The sequence below is a fragment of the Protopterus annectens genome, chromosome 7.part0, assembly GCF_019279795.1.
Source record: "Protopterus annectens isolate FY-2018-M chromosome 7.part0, PAN1.0, whole genome shotgun sequence".
Classification (NCBI taxonomy): Eukaryota; Metazoa; Chordata; order Ceratodontiformes; family Protopteridae; genus Protopterus; species Protopterus annectens.
This window is the reverse complement of record NC_056739.1, coordinates 1,464,063,078-1,464,077,080: the sequence shown is the minus strand read 5'-3', so window position 1 is coordinate 1,464,077,080 and position 14,003 is coordinate 1,464,063,078. Positions and strand designations below refer to the sequence as shown.

The following is a 14,003-nucleotide window of genomic DNA, read 5'->3' as shown; positions in this document are numbered from 1 at the left end:
CTGTCAAGGTAGTAGCAAAGTTGTCCATGTAAATTCAAGGAGTGAAGGATTCTTTCCCCTTGGTTCTGTGGCTTAAGAAATAAGGTAGGCAAGTGTATGGCTTGGTTCAGGGAAGTGTCTGTGTCCTCCTTGGGCATAAAGGAAGGATTAGGTCTGAGGAAAATTCTGTCCTGATGGAAGATAAGGGTTCCATCTTTCAACAGGGCTTGCAACTCAGAGACCCTGCTAGCTGAGGAGATAGCCAGTAAAAGGGCAATCTTCCAAATCAAGAATTTTAAAAACTGAAGTAGCTGGTTCAAATAGGAGTAAAGTCAATGTTTCAAGACCGAAGCTGAGGTCCCAAGCAGGGTTGGACTGCCTACTGGGAGGTCTGAAGTGCAGCACTCCCCTAAATAACTTTCATTGGGGGGGTTGGTTAAAGGTAGGAGGAACAGTAGGAATGTGGGCTGAAATGGCAGAAGCATGAATCTTAATGGATGAGAAGGGTAGGCCTTTGTCCAAGATAGCCAGGTAGTCCAAAATGGCTGAAATGTTGGTTGAGACAGTTGATGTCTTGTTGCTGACAAGAAATAGAGAATATTTTCCACTTGGCACAGTATGGTTCTCCTAGCACTCCTAGAACTAGGTCTTCTAGATTATTTGAGGATATTAAGTGCTCAACTAGTCCAGAGTAGAATTTTGATGAATTACACATTCAGACAGTTTGAGGAGTCTGGAGGCTAGTGCACAAACTTCCCCTATGACCAAGTTAGCAGATCCACTCTGGGATAACTGCCAAGGTTTTTCTTTGGGTCAGACTCAGTAGCAGGGGGTATCAGTGCTACCTGGCCAAGCTGAAGCTATCAGGATGACCTTTGTCCTTCTCCCTTGATTTTTAGGACCCTCGGAAGGAGGGGCAGGGAAGGAAATTCATAAAGAAATAGGTTGCTCCAGAGGAAGAAGGCATCTATTCTCCAGGCTGCGGGAAGTTTGCTCCTAGAACAATCACTTTAACTGAGCATTTTCATCAGTGGTAAAACTATCTATTTGAGGGAACCCCCAGTTCTGCACTATGCTGAGAAATGTTTCCCAATGCAGCTGTCACTCATGGGGATACATTAAGTGTCTGTTGAGGAGGGTGGCTATTGTTCAGAGCCCCAGGAAGGTACTGAGCCATCAGATGCAAACCCAAAGCATATGCTGTCTCCCAGATCTGCACTGCCAGCCAGCAAAGAGGGTAGGAGTGGGTGCCCCTCGTTTACGTACCATATGACTGTTGTGTTGCTTTTGATAATTAGAACCCCTGGTTTCCAGTGATCCCTAAAGGATACCATGCCCTTCTGTATTGCCTTCATTTCCTTCCAGTTTGTGAGCTTGTGCCTGAACTGCTTTTACCGTTTGCCCTGGAATAGGTGGTGTTGGAAATGGGCTCCCAAAGCTGTGTGATGCAACTGTGGTTAAGGTTTGACCCTGAGGGATGAACCTGAAGGGGAGACCCTGGTTCTGTGTACATGCCGGTGCACATCATGCTAATTAGGCCTCGACACAGTAAATTAGGTGGATTTCTGTCTCCAAGGACAGAGTGCTAGCACCACAGACTCTTGAGTTACCACTGAAACTTCATGTGTAGCCTGACCAGTGAGATTAGTATACAAGATGCTATTTAGCCCAATGATCTGAGGAATTCTCTGGCTGAGAGGCATTGCTTAGACAAAATGGCCAGGAAGTATTGGGTTAACCAGGAAATCTATCTTGGTGGAAGGGTTTCTTGAATTTGCTGAGGTTTACGGTGAACCCTAGAGAAGAGTGAAGGGCCAAATCCTTAAGGAGCTTTGACTGGCTTGCAGCCTGAGTGACACAGTTGTCCAGTTAAGGCTAAATGTGGATGCCTCTTGCTCTGCAGAAGGTGATCACAGGGTCCAGACATTTGGTGAAGACCTTGGGAACAGCAGACAAGCCAGTGAAGTGCAGAGAATTGAAAGTGACTGGTACCCTGCTCTGAAGCAAAGAAAACTTCTGCAGGATTCTATAGGGATGTGCAAGTAGGCATCTCTCAAATCCAAGGTAACCATTAGAGCATGAAGTGTGATCATGGGAAGAAGCTTTTGAAGAATAAGCATCTTTAATTTTGGGACTAGGAGGGACAGACTGAGGTTGGACAGATCCAGGATAGGGTGCCAAGTGGTTTCTTTCCTAGGGACCAGGAATAGCCTGGAGTAAAAACCTTTTCCTAATAGGTGGTCTGGTACTGGTTCCACAGAGCTCTAAGATCACAGGTTGTGAATTTGAGAAATGGCCTATGCCCTTTGGTTTTATGGCACATTGCGGTAGCCGAAGAATCTTAATGGTTCCTTGAAGAGCCTGTAGCCATTTCAGATTACTTCCCGAACCCACTTGGAGATGAGGGCCCTGTTTTCTTTGAATAAGGAAAGCCTTTCTCCTATCTTGACTGAGGTTGGTGGTGGGGGGTAGGGAGATGGAGGAGTCATTACTGATCTTTGCTAGAGCCCTTTTGCCTAGAACACACCGATCTGGGTATTCCTGAGGACCATTGCCTTGCCTTCTGGTATTTCATCTGGAATTGGCAACCCAAATCTGTCAAGGAACCCACTTTGTCCATAGGTAGTGGGTTTTTAGAAGTACTAGCCCTAACTCTTTTGGGGCCTGCAGTGACATCTGGGTCAGAAGTGTTTTTAAAAAGGAATTTATGAGATCAGGTACCCTGTAAAACCTGTCTGGTTTATGATGGACTGGGGGGAGAGAGTCTGGATTGAGAGATTATTCCATAAAGACATCATTTCAAAAACTGGAGGGATAGCCAGGGGTTTGTGTTGAGGGAGATCAAGGAACTACAAGACTCTCTTGCTTGGGAGTACTCCTGTGCCTGCCTCCGGAAAAACTCTCATGGCATGCAGTGTTGCCCAAAGGTAACGTCTGGGGCTGAAGCACAAGGTAACGTCAGGGGCTGAAACACAAGGTAACACCTCTTCTAAATCAGAATCCTAAAAGGAGGTTAAAGAAGGGTTCTTCAAGGACAGTATCTTCCTGATGAGTCTTCATCTGAATCAGGGAGTTCTGAGAAGACCTCAGGTGTAGGATCTCTTCCTTTTTCCGGGCGAAGATTCAGGGGGAGGTTACCTGCATCTAACCAAAGAAATAAGGTCCTCTGCCAACGTGACCAAATCCTGCTGATAACCTGTTGGCCAGGAGCTAAGCTTAGGCACAAAAACGGAGGTTGAATCCTTTTTAGGTATAGCTTTTGCCTTGGGCCTGCACACATTTGCTACTGATGCCAGTTTCCTTGAAAGAAATACCTGATGTTGGCAGATGCCCCACAGGAACGTCAGTTAAAGATCAGTCACTAGAAGCAGAAATCTGCTTAGTGACTCCAAACCAGACAAACCAAACACCAAGGCCTAAGCTGAATCTGAGGGACTCGACAGCATGTCAGAGTCCAAAAGGTCTCAGAGACCTGTGCCACCATCTCACAAGAAGGGGGCTGCAAAAGCATTTCCTTCCTCCACAATCAGCCTTGGGGGACTGGCAGACAGAAAGGTTGCCATGTGTCCCCAAGTTTGGGTCTTTCCCTTTTCACTTGGAGCTCAACCTCAGGATTGCCAGTGGATGTCAACCTGTGATGGGAAGCAGACTGATGACCAAGGTGCTTAGACAAGATTTCTGACCTACTCCTTATAATCCTAGTATTGAAAAGGGCACACGGATGGCAATTTGGAGATTCATGGTTTGGATCTCAACAAGTGACAAGTTATGAAAGTGTGTGGGATTTCTTTACTGGAACAGAGAATGCCCACTTTACCTGACATGAGTCCCGGGAGAAAAGGATTATCCCAAAAGGGTACTTGGCTTTAGAAGACTTTCTCATTGCTGTGTGGAATGAGACTCAACTGTTAAGGTTCTGAAGGCAAGGCTGATGTGATGGTGTTGCCTGGTTCCCTTTATACCCAACCATTCTGATGTCATGGTAGAGATCTGCCAGCTCAGTTTTTTTTTTTTTTTTTTTTTTTACTCTGGCATCTGGGCTGACCAAGGGCTTCCAAAGCAGTAAATCCCCAAGTCAGTACTGCAACAGTGAGGGTCAGCCCAGGTTGGAAGGTTTGGAGACAAAGCCAGAGAGGCAAGATTACATTGGTTTGGACATGTGCTGAGGAGGGATGCAGAGTATATTGGGAAAAATATGCTAAGGATGAAACTGCCAGGTAAAAGGAAAAGAGGAAGGCCTAAGATAAAGGTTTATGGATGTGGTGAGAGGACATGCAGGTGGTTGGTGTGACAGAGCAAGATGCAGAGAACAGGAAGAAATGGAAACAGTTTATCTGCTGTGGTGACCCCTAACGGGAGCAGCAGAACGAAGTACTGCAACAGTGAAGCATGAACATGTGGTACTCCATTCAGGCCAAATAAACCACAATTGTCAGAAAGTGCTTACTTTGCAAATGAATACAAAAGAGGTGGTGGTAGTTGCTTTTGTGAAAATTCAAAATTTAATGAGTAAAGACTTGTTGGATGGGGCAAAACGGAGGAAATGAACAGGAGAGGTGTCATGTAGCTTTTCATCCAAGCTTTTGGAGTCCAGGAAAATAAGGAATGCATGTGGAGGTTCTGACTTAATTTGATGGCCTCTGGAATGCTCCGACAATGTATCAGAGTAGCAAACAGATATTCCCCCTCAAAACACTGGGTAGTCACCCAACTATCAAACATTTACACAAAAATTACTGATGAGGCAGGACTAGAAATGCTAGTAATCTAGACTTGACAGGATCGGTAGCATTTAGCATTGCTAGAATTTTTTTGCCTTCATTTTGTTTAGCAACCCCCTTAGCCTATTTCAACTACACTGTTATCCACTATTCATATCTCCTCACTGTGTTCCACTTGTAGCAAGACTTTCATCCAACTAGCCATAGGTTTGTGCCTTACTACCCACCAGGTGGCTGGTGTGCCAACAGACAATAACCTACAGTACTGTCCCCTCTGAGTTAATGCATTTCCACATAAGCCAACTGCAGCTACCACTCCAAAAGCAGAACAAACTTACCTGCACATCCTCAGCTCAAACTCCATACGATATGTCACTCAAAGCTGGTTCCAGCAATGCATTGAATTATACCACCGCCATCTCACTAGCATGGTTCAGTCAGCATCAGCAGGAAATCCCACCCTCTGCTGTCAATTTCTAAAGCAACCCATGTCACTAGTCAGTCTCTACCAGCATGGGCTACTGTGCTGTATACCTCTGTACCACAAAAGCAGACCACATACTACTGGATTGCATTCATTTCAACATCCACATCATCTGGCTGCTCTGGTGTGCTCAGCAGCCTTGGTTATGTTTCAAGATACCTGTACAAAAACCTGCAGCATTGCAGAATAGCAGTTAAGAACATTTAACTTAACTAAGACAGTTCATTACTCACATGTAGCTTATTCAGGAGTACTGCATCAGTAGTGCTGTTTGACGCAGGTTTGGCTGCTTTCCAGAACTGTTTCTGAGCAGAGTACCGATTCATAGGACATAACTTAAAGAGACAGTCTAGGGAACAAGAAAACAGTCTCGTATTAGAAATTTTAATCTGCATAACCAAGAGGGGGATTACAATGCCCCATTGAAGACCATGGTTAATCAATTGCTACATTTCACCAACAAAATTTAGAGTTCTCTAAAGTAAAATACAGTACAATTTCAAATCTGGCAAATACAAGAATGTCAACATTACCATGTACAGGATGCTTCGGTACTTTTAACTGGTCTAAAACTTACAGTATTGCCAACACCAGTTACAAGGAATTAACAAACAGAAGCAGACCATCTTAATAGTAACCAGTTAGATAACAGGAGTAAGAATGAGCAGACTAGGCGAAGGACCACTGGCTCGTCTGGTGTTATATGAAAGTAAGTCAAGCCACCATAGCTAGTATGGCTTTCAGAATGTGTTTTTAATATAGCAATGTAAAATGCATAGACACCAGTTTGCCTTTTGAAAAGAACCCACTAACAGTAGTACAATTAGGAGTCTGTTCTCCAATTTTTGTGGATCTTTTAACAGAAATTCCTGTGCCATGGGAATGCTTGCCCCCCCAGTCAGTCATTAACCACACAAGGAGGCACATTTCATATGCTTGCTATTCTGCTGCCACTAATGAACATCTACTTACAAATTAAAACAAGTATCACTTTCCCCAAGTAAATTGCATAGTTGATCACACCTGGCCTGGACCAAACTAAGAAGGGCACATCTCCCTGCAGGTGGACAGAATAGAATCATTGGCTCAAACTGTCCATTAAACAAGGGTTATGTTCTTTTATCAACCATTGAGGAACCCTCTCTTGGCAGGTTACATGGCAGAGATGAATACCCCAAAAAATTAAAAAAACAGGATATTAAACTATCACACGAAGACCACCAAGAGTGTTAGCATCTGGAAGGCCGGATATCAAAGCCACAGGCAATATATGTATAGGAAGAGAGCTGTGGAATCTGAGTGCTGCAGCAATCAAGCCCATCACAAGGTCAACCTATGAAGTTATGCAGTCAGATTATACCATGGCCTATTGCTACAGTCAGGCCACTCAGTGGCAGAACTCAATTTTACATTATGCAAGGTCAGAAAGGAATTTCCTAAATACCACCTAAACACACCCAGACTCAGTCTTCTTGGAATACTTCACTCCATCCCAAACCAGGTGCCCAGTAGGTAAGAACCACACACAGCAAAATGGAGCCATAGGGGTACAAAAAATAAAATCCCCCAAAGAGTTTGGAGGCAACCATAAAGCACACCCCTGACCGCAATAACTCATGGAGAAGGTGGAGACAGCAGGGAGGAAGATGTGACCCTACAGGAGTGCCAATAACTGGGGAATAAAAGACCCAGAATCTAGAGGTTAAGTAGGGCACACCCCCCCCCCCACACAAGGGATAAGAATAGATGTTTTAAGAAGCAGCCTCTTCCCATCACTGACAGGCCTGCTACATCAGACATGTCACATTTCTATTCTACACACAGAGTGGTGACAGATCAACTTGCCCTGACAACCAAGTGAAGATGCAAACAGCCAGAAATTTTAGACAACCCAAGGGCAAGATGAGAAGCCAACACATACTGTCTTGTCCATATAGACTACTCCCTCATGGACCCAAATATAATACTACCCAACAGCTCCTGCAGGACACCACCTTAGCTGGATGAGAGAAGGGCAATAAGTCAAAAAGATAAAGTGAACCCCCACCCACCTCAACAGTAACAAGGTGGCGCACAATCCTGACAAAGATTTTAACCTTTTCCTAAAAATGGAGTAATCCACATTCCTCAGCCATTAAGGAGCTAAAGGCACTGACCATGTCCTACAGGTCAAGAAACATGTATCCATTAGATAAAACTACAAAGTTACACACCATGCCAAAGCTACCCCCTTCAAATCAACTACTCCATAGAAGAGGACACCCCCCCTTAGGTGGGTAGATACAGCCTCTGACAGAACCAAAAGGGTAGCAGAAAACCCTGACTGCACACTTTCAAAATAACTGTAGCAAGACCCTAACTTGAAATTTTTCTCGGAGGGCTCAAGAAATAAGACAGACCTCCTCCCAGACCATCTGCCAACCCCTGTAAAAAGTATACAACAAATCCCTTTCAGAATGAAGATGACTAAGAGAAAGGATGCTGTAAGAAAACACACAAGTCCCCAAAAGGTGAGCCTTGTGTGCCAAGTCCCACCCAAAATGTGGGCATGTGACTGCAGAAAAAAGAATGGATCCAGGTTCATTAGAGATTGCTACATTGGACAATCCAATCTGTACAAGATAGGTAACAGCAATAATTACCTACTCAAAACCACAGCTACCTTCCCACTCAACACCCCTTTCCACAAAAAGGAGCAAACAAAATTTATCCAGGTTCACAGAATGAGTGGAGATTTCTAATAGTCCAAAAAGTAGAAAAGCTCACAATTAAGGGAGCTGAGAAAGGAATTCAAGAATCCTAAAGGAAGGTAGGTGTGGAATTCAGCAGAATCACACTAGACATCACCCCCTGCTTAAATCAAATTTACTACCGGTAGCAAAATCTAGGGCATCATAATGGCTGACAGCTTGAAAGTCCATCCTCTTAAGCAAGGACCAGAAAAGCACACCAAGAACATATCCCAGAAATTCAAAAGTTTGCAGCGGGGCCACAGGCTCCATAAATTAAGTGCAGCAGTTCCTCACGAAGAGTAACTGCACTCTTCTGGAAGACAGCAACCTACCTTGCAAACCACCTTGGGTGACAGTGAGCCTACCACCCCAGAAGTTCCTCTGCAGATCACAGGAGAAAACAGTAAGGAAAAAGGGCAGCTTGAGAAGAAAAACCTCATGCCTCAACTCTTCCACTTTTTGAAACTGCTCTCAAAACCTCTTCCTCCATTAACTCCAAGCACCCAGCCAGCTGGCAAGGTCCCTTAAAAGGCTTAAGATCATTGGACAAGAAACAGCAGTTTATTCTCTGCGTAAAGTGTACCCTCTTCCTTCCAGAAGGGAATTAGTAGTGGGTGAAGAGGAAGTCTACCCTCACTAACAACCTACTTGGCACCAAAGTTGGTCATAAGGTATAACTGAAGTCCATTTCCTAACATAATACTGTTGGGAAAAAGAGGATCCATCAAGAAATTGCCTATGTTGTCATAGGAGAAAAATAGTCAAGTCAAACAATGCAGAGATATTCCCATGAACTACATAGCAGTCTCCAAAAAGATCGATCTTGATCCTGAACTCTGGGAAGCCTCACAAGTGTCTAAGGTCCCCTCCACAAGGATGGTCTGCAAACTGGATAGATAAGCAAAGTACACAGCCTCTAGTTAGAACAGCACAGAAATGGTTTGGGCCCATGTCTATGGCTACCAAATCTGCCATGTAAGCAGGAAGACAGGCAACAAGCTTGGCTAATGCTAAAAGCCCAACTATGTAGCAGTCAGTCTTAGGATGCCATAAACAAGATGCAACTCATTTGTCAGACAATGGTCACTATATTCCCTGGTGCACTACTGCTCACTTAATACAAGAGATCACTAAAAGTTATATGAAGCATCTCCAGTGGGACTGGAATCTGCTAGGGGCAGATCTGGAGTATGATCTCTTCCTACTACCTCACTTGTATTCTCACCATCAGTCTCTCTATCCACCTCTTTATACGGACAGTACATCAAACATCCACAAGCTCAACCTTCCTCATCCTCTAACTGCCAAGGTACTTCACCTTTTAGACTTGATTGTACCAATGCTTTATTCTCGGTTTGGTGTTCTTCCTCTTCCATTATGTCCTTCTGATGCCCTTCACGCAGACTGCTGCTCCACTCCATATCTCCCTTTTTTGTCATTCCTAAACAACCTAGGCACTTACTCCCCCTTAACATGGGCTACACATCTATGACTTTAAGGCCAACATTCTATCCTGAAATGTCACTTGCAGCTCTCCATCTTCCTACCCATACTGCTAGGGTTGCAGCAAGGCTATCCCAGCCATGATCACCAGTACGTTTCTCTCATGTTCCGCTTCTTTACAGCCTCCATCTACTGCTCATAAGATCTACCACCTTTCTACAGCTTCTGTACTCCTCCCTTCAACTCCCACTTTAAAGGCATGACTGTTGAACTTTACTTTTCCAGCCCTGTACTATGCACCATCTCCTTTAGTACAGAACATGTCGCTCTCATACAGCTGATCTCCCATCCTCCTACCAGTCACTTCTTAATGCCATTTTCTTAGCAGCAAAGTTTTATCCATTTTAAAGCAGTTGGTTACCAATGCAATTTTGTGGCAACTGCCTTCTTTGCGGCAGTGGGAGAATCTTGGATCCCTTCACAGAAGACTTACTTAACAAGCTAGAGATAAAAAAATTACAGATGTACCTGCCCATAACCAATAATTTCTCTTACAGACTCAGTTCACTCCATGCATTAAAATTCCTTTATGCCAGATGTAGGACAATGTAGTGAAACAAAAGTTGCTTAGGGAATGAATACACAGCAATTAGTGAGATAATGCATGTCAAAAAAGATGCACTCTTGCTTTCATGGAAAGAAATTCTGAAATAAATTCAGTTATCATATCTATTAAGTGATATCACCTGCAGAATGATCTAGAGTTTTTTTTTTAATGTGTGGGATTTTTAACCCCCCCCCCCCCCCATGCAGATGTAAAGAATAAAATTAAACTGTTGACAAAGCAACAGTGCACTTAGCAAAGAAAATTAAATATAAAACCATGAACCACAGCTGAATCTGATGTCCTAAGCTGCTTTAAAATTGAGACAATGCAGTGGGCTTAAGATTACTTGATAGTTTATCCTTCATGAAAAAAAAAATTCTGTCTCACCCAACATGAGAATCTTACATGAGGACCAAGAAAATATGACAGAATGGTTAAGAATATAAACATTCTTGTTATAGACTTCTGTAAATAGTGTTTATCTGGTTACACACTGTTAAATGTTGGACTTGTTAAAACCAGAGTTTTTTTTTAAAAAGAAAACATGATAGAACTGTTTAGAACTGCCCTCCAAGAAACAGTTTCAATGATACAAAGCCATAAACAGCTAAAAACCATAAAATGTAACACTTCAAAAATAACCGAAAATTCAGAGTAGCAATTTGTTTTCCATGTTTGAGGAATAAAAACAAGATATCAAGCCATCGTGCAACTTCCAAATAGTCGACCCCCTACTTCCTCATAGGATTAAATCTTCTGAAATTAAACATTTGTTAGAATGCAAGTTGGTAAAGACATACCAAATTAGGCTTGGTTTCTTACAAGATATTTAAAAACTTCATAACTGTCATGCAATAAAGCTTCATGTTCTCAGCATAAGCACTGTTTTGAGAATGGGGTGAAGCAAATGTAATGTGTGTGCTCAAATCAAGTTAATAAGCAGAGAAAAGTTTAACCTCAAAAATCAGTAATGTTGCCTAATTCACTCCCATTCCCAAAAAAAAAAAATGCAGAAAAGGCATTCCAGAAGAATGGCCCTAACTAATGTGAATAGTGTTAAACATTTCTACTCAATCACAAAATTCAATTTGCTTTTACAATACTTCTGCATCTCATTCTACACAATATTGTTTCAAAGACTAAAGTGGAACTGAAAACAGCGTGGTGTACAGGCTTTGAGAACCTTCAAAGAAATGATTTGTATACCCATTTCATAACCTGCTGATGTCAGTCTATGTAACATACCCATGTCTTCAACTAATTACAAATGAACTCTAATACTTGCATCCTCACAAAAATAACAGGAACTTTTAACAAGTTACACTCTGGGATTAGAGATCAATTGCAGCACAAATACATCACGAATCTGCTTTTTAGGGACTGAAGAATAACCAAGGTTATAGACTGTGTGAATACATCGATAAACCATCTTTTAAATATTTGTGCAGAAACAATTCTGATTTTCTGCAGACGTAGGATTTATAGTTTTATTAGTGCTAGGTGGCTTTAATGCACTTGGATTTCTGAGTTATTGTCTTACTGTACATTGAAATTGAAGTCTTACTTGCACTGAATTTTTACTGCAAAGACACCTTATATAACATGAAGGTGGCAGTTTCATTTAAAGCCTGTGAAGCAATACATACAACAGAAGATCAAGCCATCTGTTCATGGTTGTAACCTTAATATTGTTCTATAAAGTTGAAATAAAAAGCACATAAGCATAAAGTACAGTTTTGTACCTACCATAAATGTAGATGTCCGAATTGGATAGCATCTGCAGTCATAACAACTGGGTTGTCCTGTCGTCAGGCAGCCCTACAGTCGGCAAGTCGGGTCCGGCTGATGTCGCACTTCACCCGACGTCATCTCTGTTGGACTGTATAAAGCACCAGCCGACGCCATTTTCTTCAGTGTTTCTTGCCCCAGATGCCAGAAGCCCTATAGAAGGCTAAAAATTTTGGATAGATGCCAATGTTTCCAAAAGATAGAGGTAAACACAAAAATAAGCATGTATGTACATAAATACAGACAAATACACCATGAAAGAAATCCCCGGACTACCTAGCTATTAGAAGGGTAAACACCCTAGGAGTACCACAGAGGGAAGGAGGTAATCCTGACTGCAGATGCTATCCAATTCGGACATCTACATTTATGGTAGGTACAAAACTGTACTATGTCCTTCATGGATGCATCTGCAGTCATAACTGGTAGAATACCATAGCCAACTAGGGAAAAGTAGATTATGGTGTAGAACAGAAACCCTGCTGGATAGAATGAGGTCTTATGTTTCCATGGAAGGAGTAACAGAATCGTATGCAATTTCCTATCCATTTTAGGTGGATTGTGGTTTAAAGACACTCTGGATACCACCTTAGGCAATTAGTCCTCATGGACACTCTATCTTGGTTGCACTGCCATTAAGGCCTGTAGTTCTGAAACCCTCCTTGCTGAAGTAATTGCCAGTAGGAAAGCAGTTTTCCTATTCTGCTGTGATGCATGAATCTTGACCTCTTTCAGAACTCTTTGTGAAAGTTCTGTATTAGCAGCTGCTATGTGATGTTCCATGCAGTCAGTTGCAGCGTTTTGGTTTGGATGCATGGTGCTGAAGTTGTTCTGAGTTATATTGTTGTTCGAGACATGCTCCTCAGCATAGTACTTTGTGTATCAAGGGAAGAGGTGGGAATGCATATGCTGTTAGGCCTTTCTCCACTTTCCATGCTAGTGGGTGGAATGTCCTTGTGCAGCCATTTCTTGAGATGGTCTTGTCCTGCTTAACATATCTGCTAGAGTTTTCTTAAATATTGCCTGTAACTGGATGTGTGCCAGGGAATGAGTGCCTCCCTGTTTGTTGATGTACCACATGACTGTGGTGTTGTCTATCAGTCTTGACTTTTGTAAATTGACTTGTAAATCTGTTGTCAGCTTGCTTTTTGTGCAGTCGTCAGGTATGGATAAATTTGAATTATTACTGATGCCAGGCATTTTGTGAAGGTATCTTCTGCAGAAAGTTGCTGTAGGGTCAGCCATTATCTGTTGTAGAGCCTCTGTCTTTTGATTTGGAGGTGTTGATGTAGTGGCAGGTGTTGAGTCTGTGCCTCTCTATTCCTGCCCCTTTGAGGTCTTGTGGCAGGCCAGTTCCTGCTAAACCTTGGGGTTGAACCTGCAAGAAATCTTTAACTGTCTGGACTGATTTTGCCTTTTCTTCCATTTTCTTCATAACCTGCTGGGCAGGTGTACCAAACAAACTTGTTTTATCCATAGGAGCATCTAGCAATTTAGATTTAACATGATCCGTAAAGCTTGCTCCTTTAGCCATGCATGCCTTCTAATTACAGTGCCAGTCATGGCTGATCTAAATGAAGCCTCCAGTGCATCATAGCCACATTTTAAAGAGTGGTTACTAACTTGCTGTATGTTATTTACCATTTCTAATACATATTTCTTATCAAGAGATTCATCAGTGGTTAGCTTTTGGTTAACTGATCAAGCATAAACTCTTGGTATTGTATCATGTGAAACTGACAGTTTAAAGCTCTAGCTGAGAGAGTGGCTGAAGTGTAAACCTTTTACCCCATCTGTCTAATGACCTTGCTTCCCTTTCAGAAGGAACAGGGTTTTTAGCTATGGTGCTACTGCCTTGGGACCCTGGGAAATAGTTTCGGATCTGCAAGAGGGGCCTTGTAAAGGTGGTGATGAGTATCTGGCACCCTGTAAAATCTGTCTGGTTTGGCAGGGGCTGGGGTAAAGAATCTGGAGCAGCAGACATCATTGAAAGCATCATCCACCACAGAGACAGGAGGTATAGCTAAGGGCCTGTGCTGTGGAAGGTGCAAAAGGTCCTAAGTCTTTTCTGGAGTCTGAAAAATCCTGTTGCTGCCATTGAACTGTTCTCGCATGGCATGCAAGGTTTCCCCAAAGGAGAATTCTTCTGGTGGGGAAGCAGCTGGAATGGATTCTTCAGCATCAGAATCTTCAAAATTGGAGAAAGGAGCCTCTGGCTGGTCAGTTATGTCTGATTCATCAGCAGAATC

The 14,003-nt window shown here is 42.7% G+C and overlaps 1 protein-coding gene across 1 annotated transcript in view; it reads right to left on the bottom strand.

The window, feature by feature from the left end:
* ITPR1 (inositol 1,4,5-trisphosphate receptor type 1) overlaps positions 1 to 14,003 on the bottom strand; it is a 2,510,606-nt gene that overhangs the window by 2,093,551 nt on the left and 403,052 nt on the right. Inside the window, exon 4 of the mRNA XM_044076407.1 lies at positions 5,418 to 5,533. Coding sequence (XP_043932342.1) covers positions 5,418 to 5,533 — 116 coding nt within the window. The remainder of the gene's footprint in view (positions 1 to 5,417; positions 5,534 to 14,003) is intronic.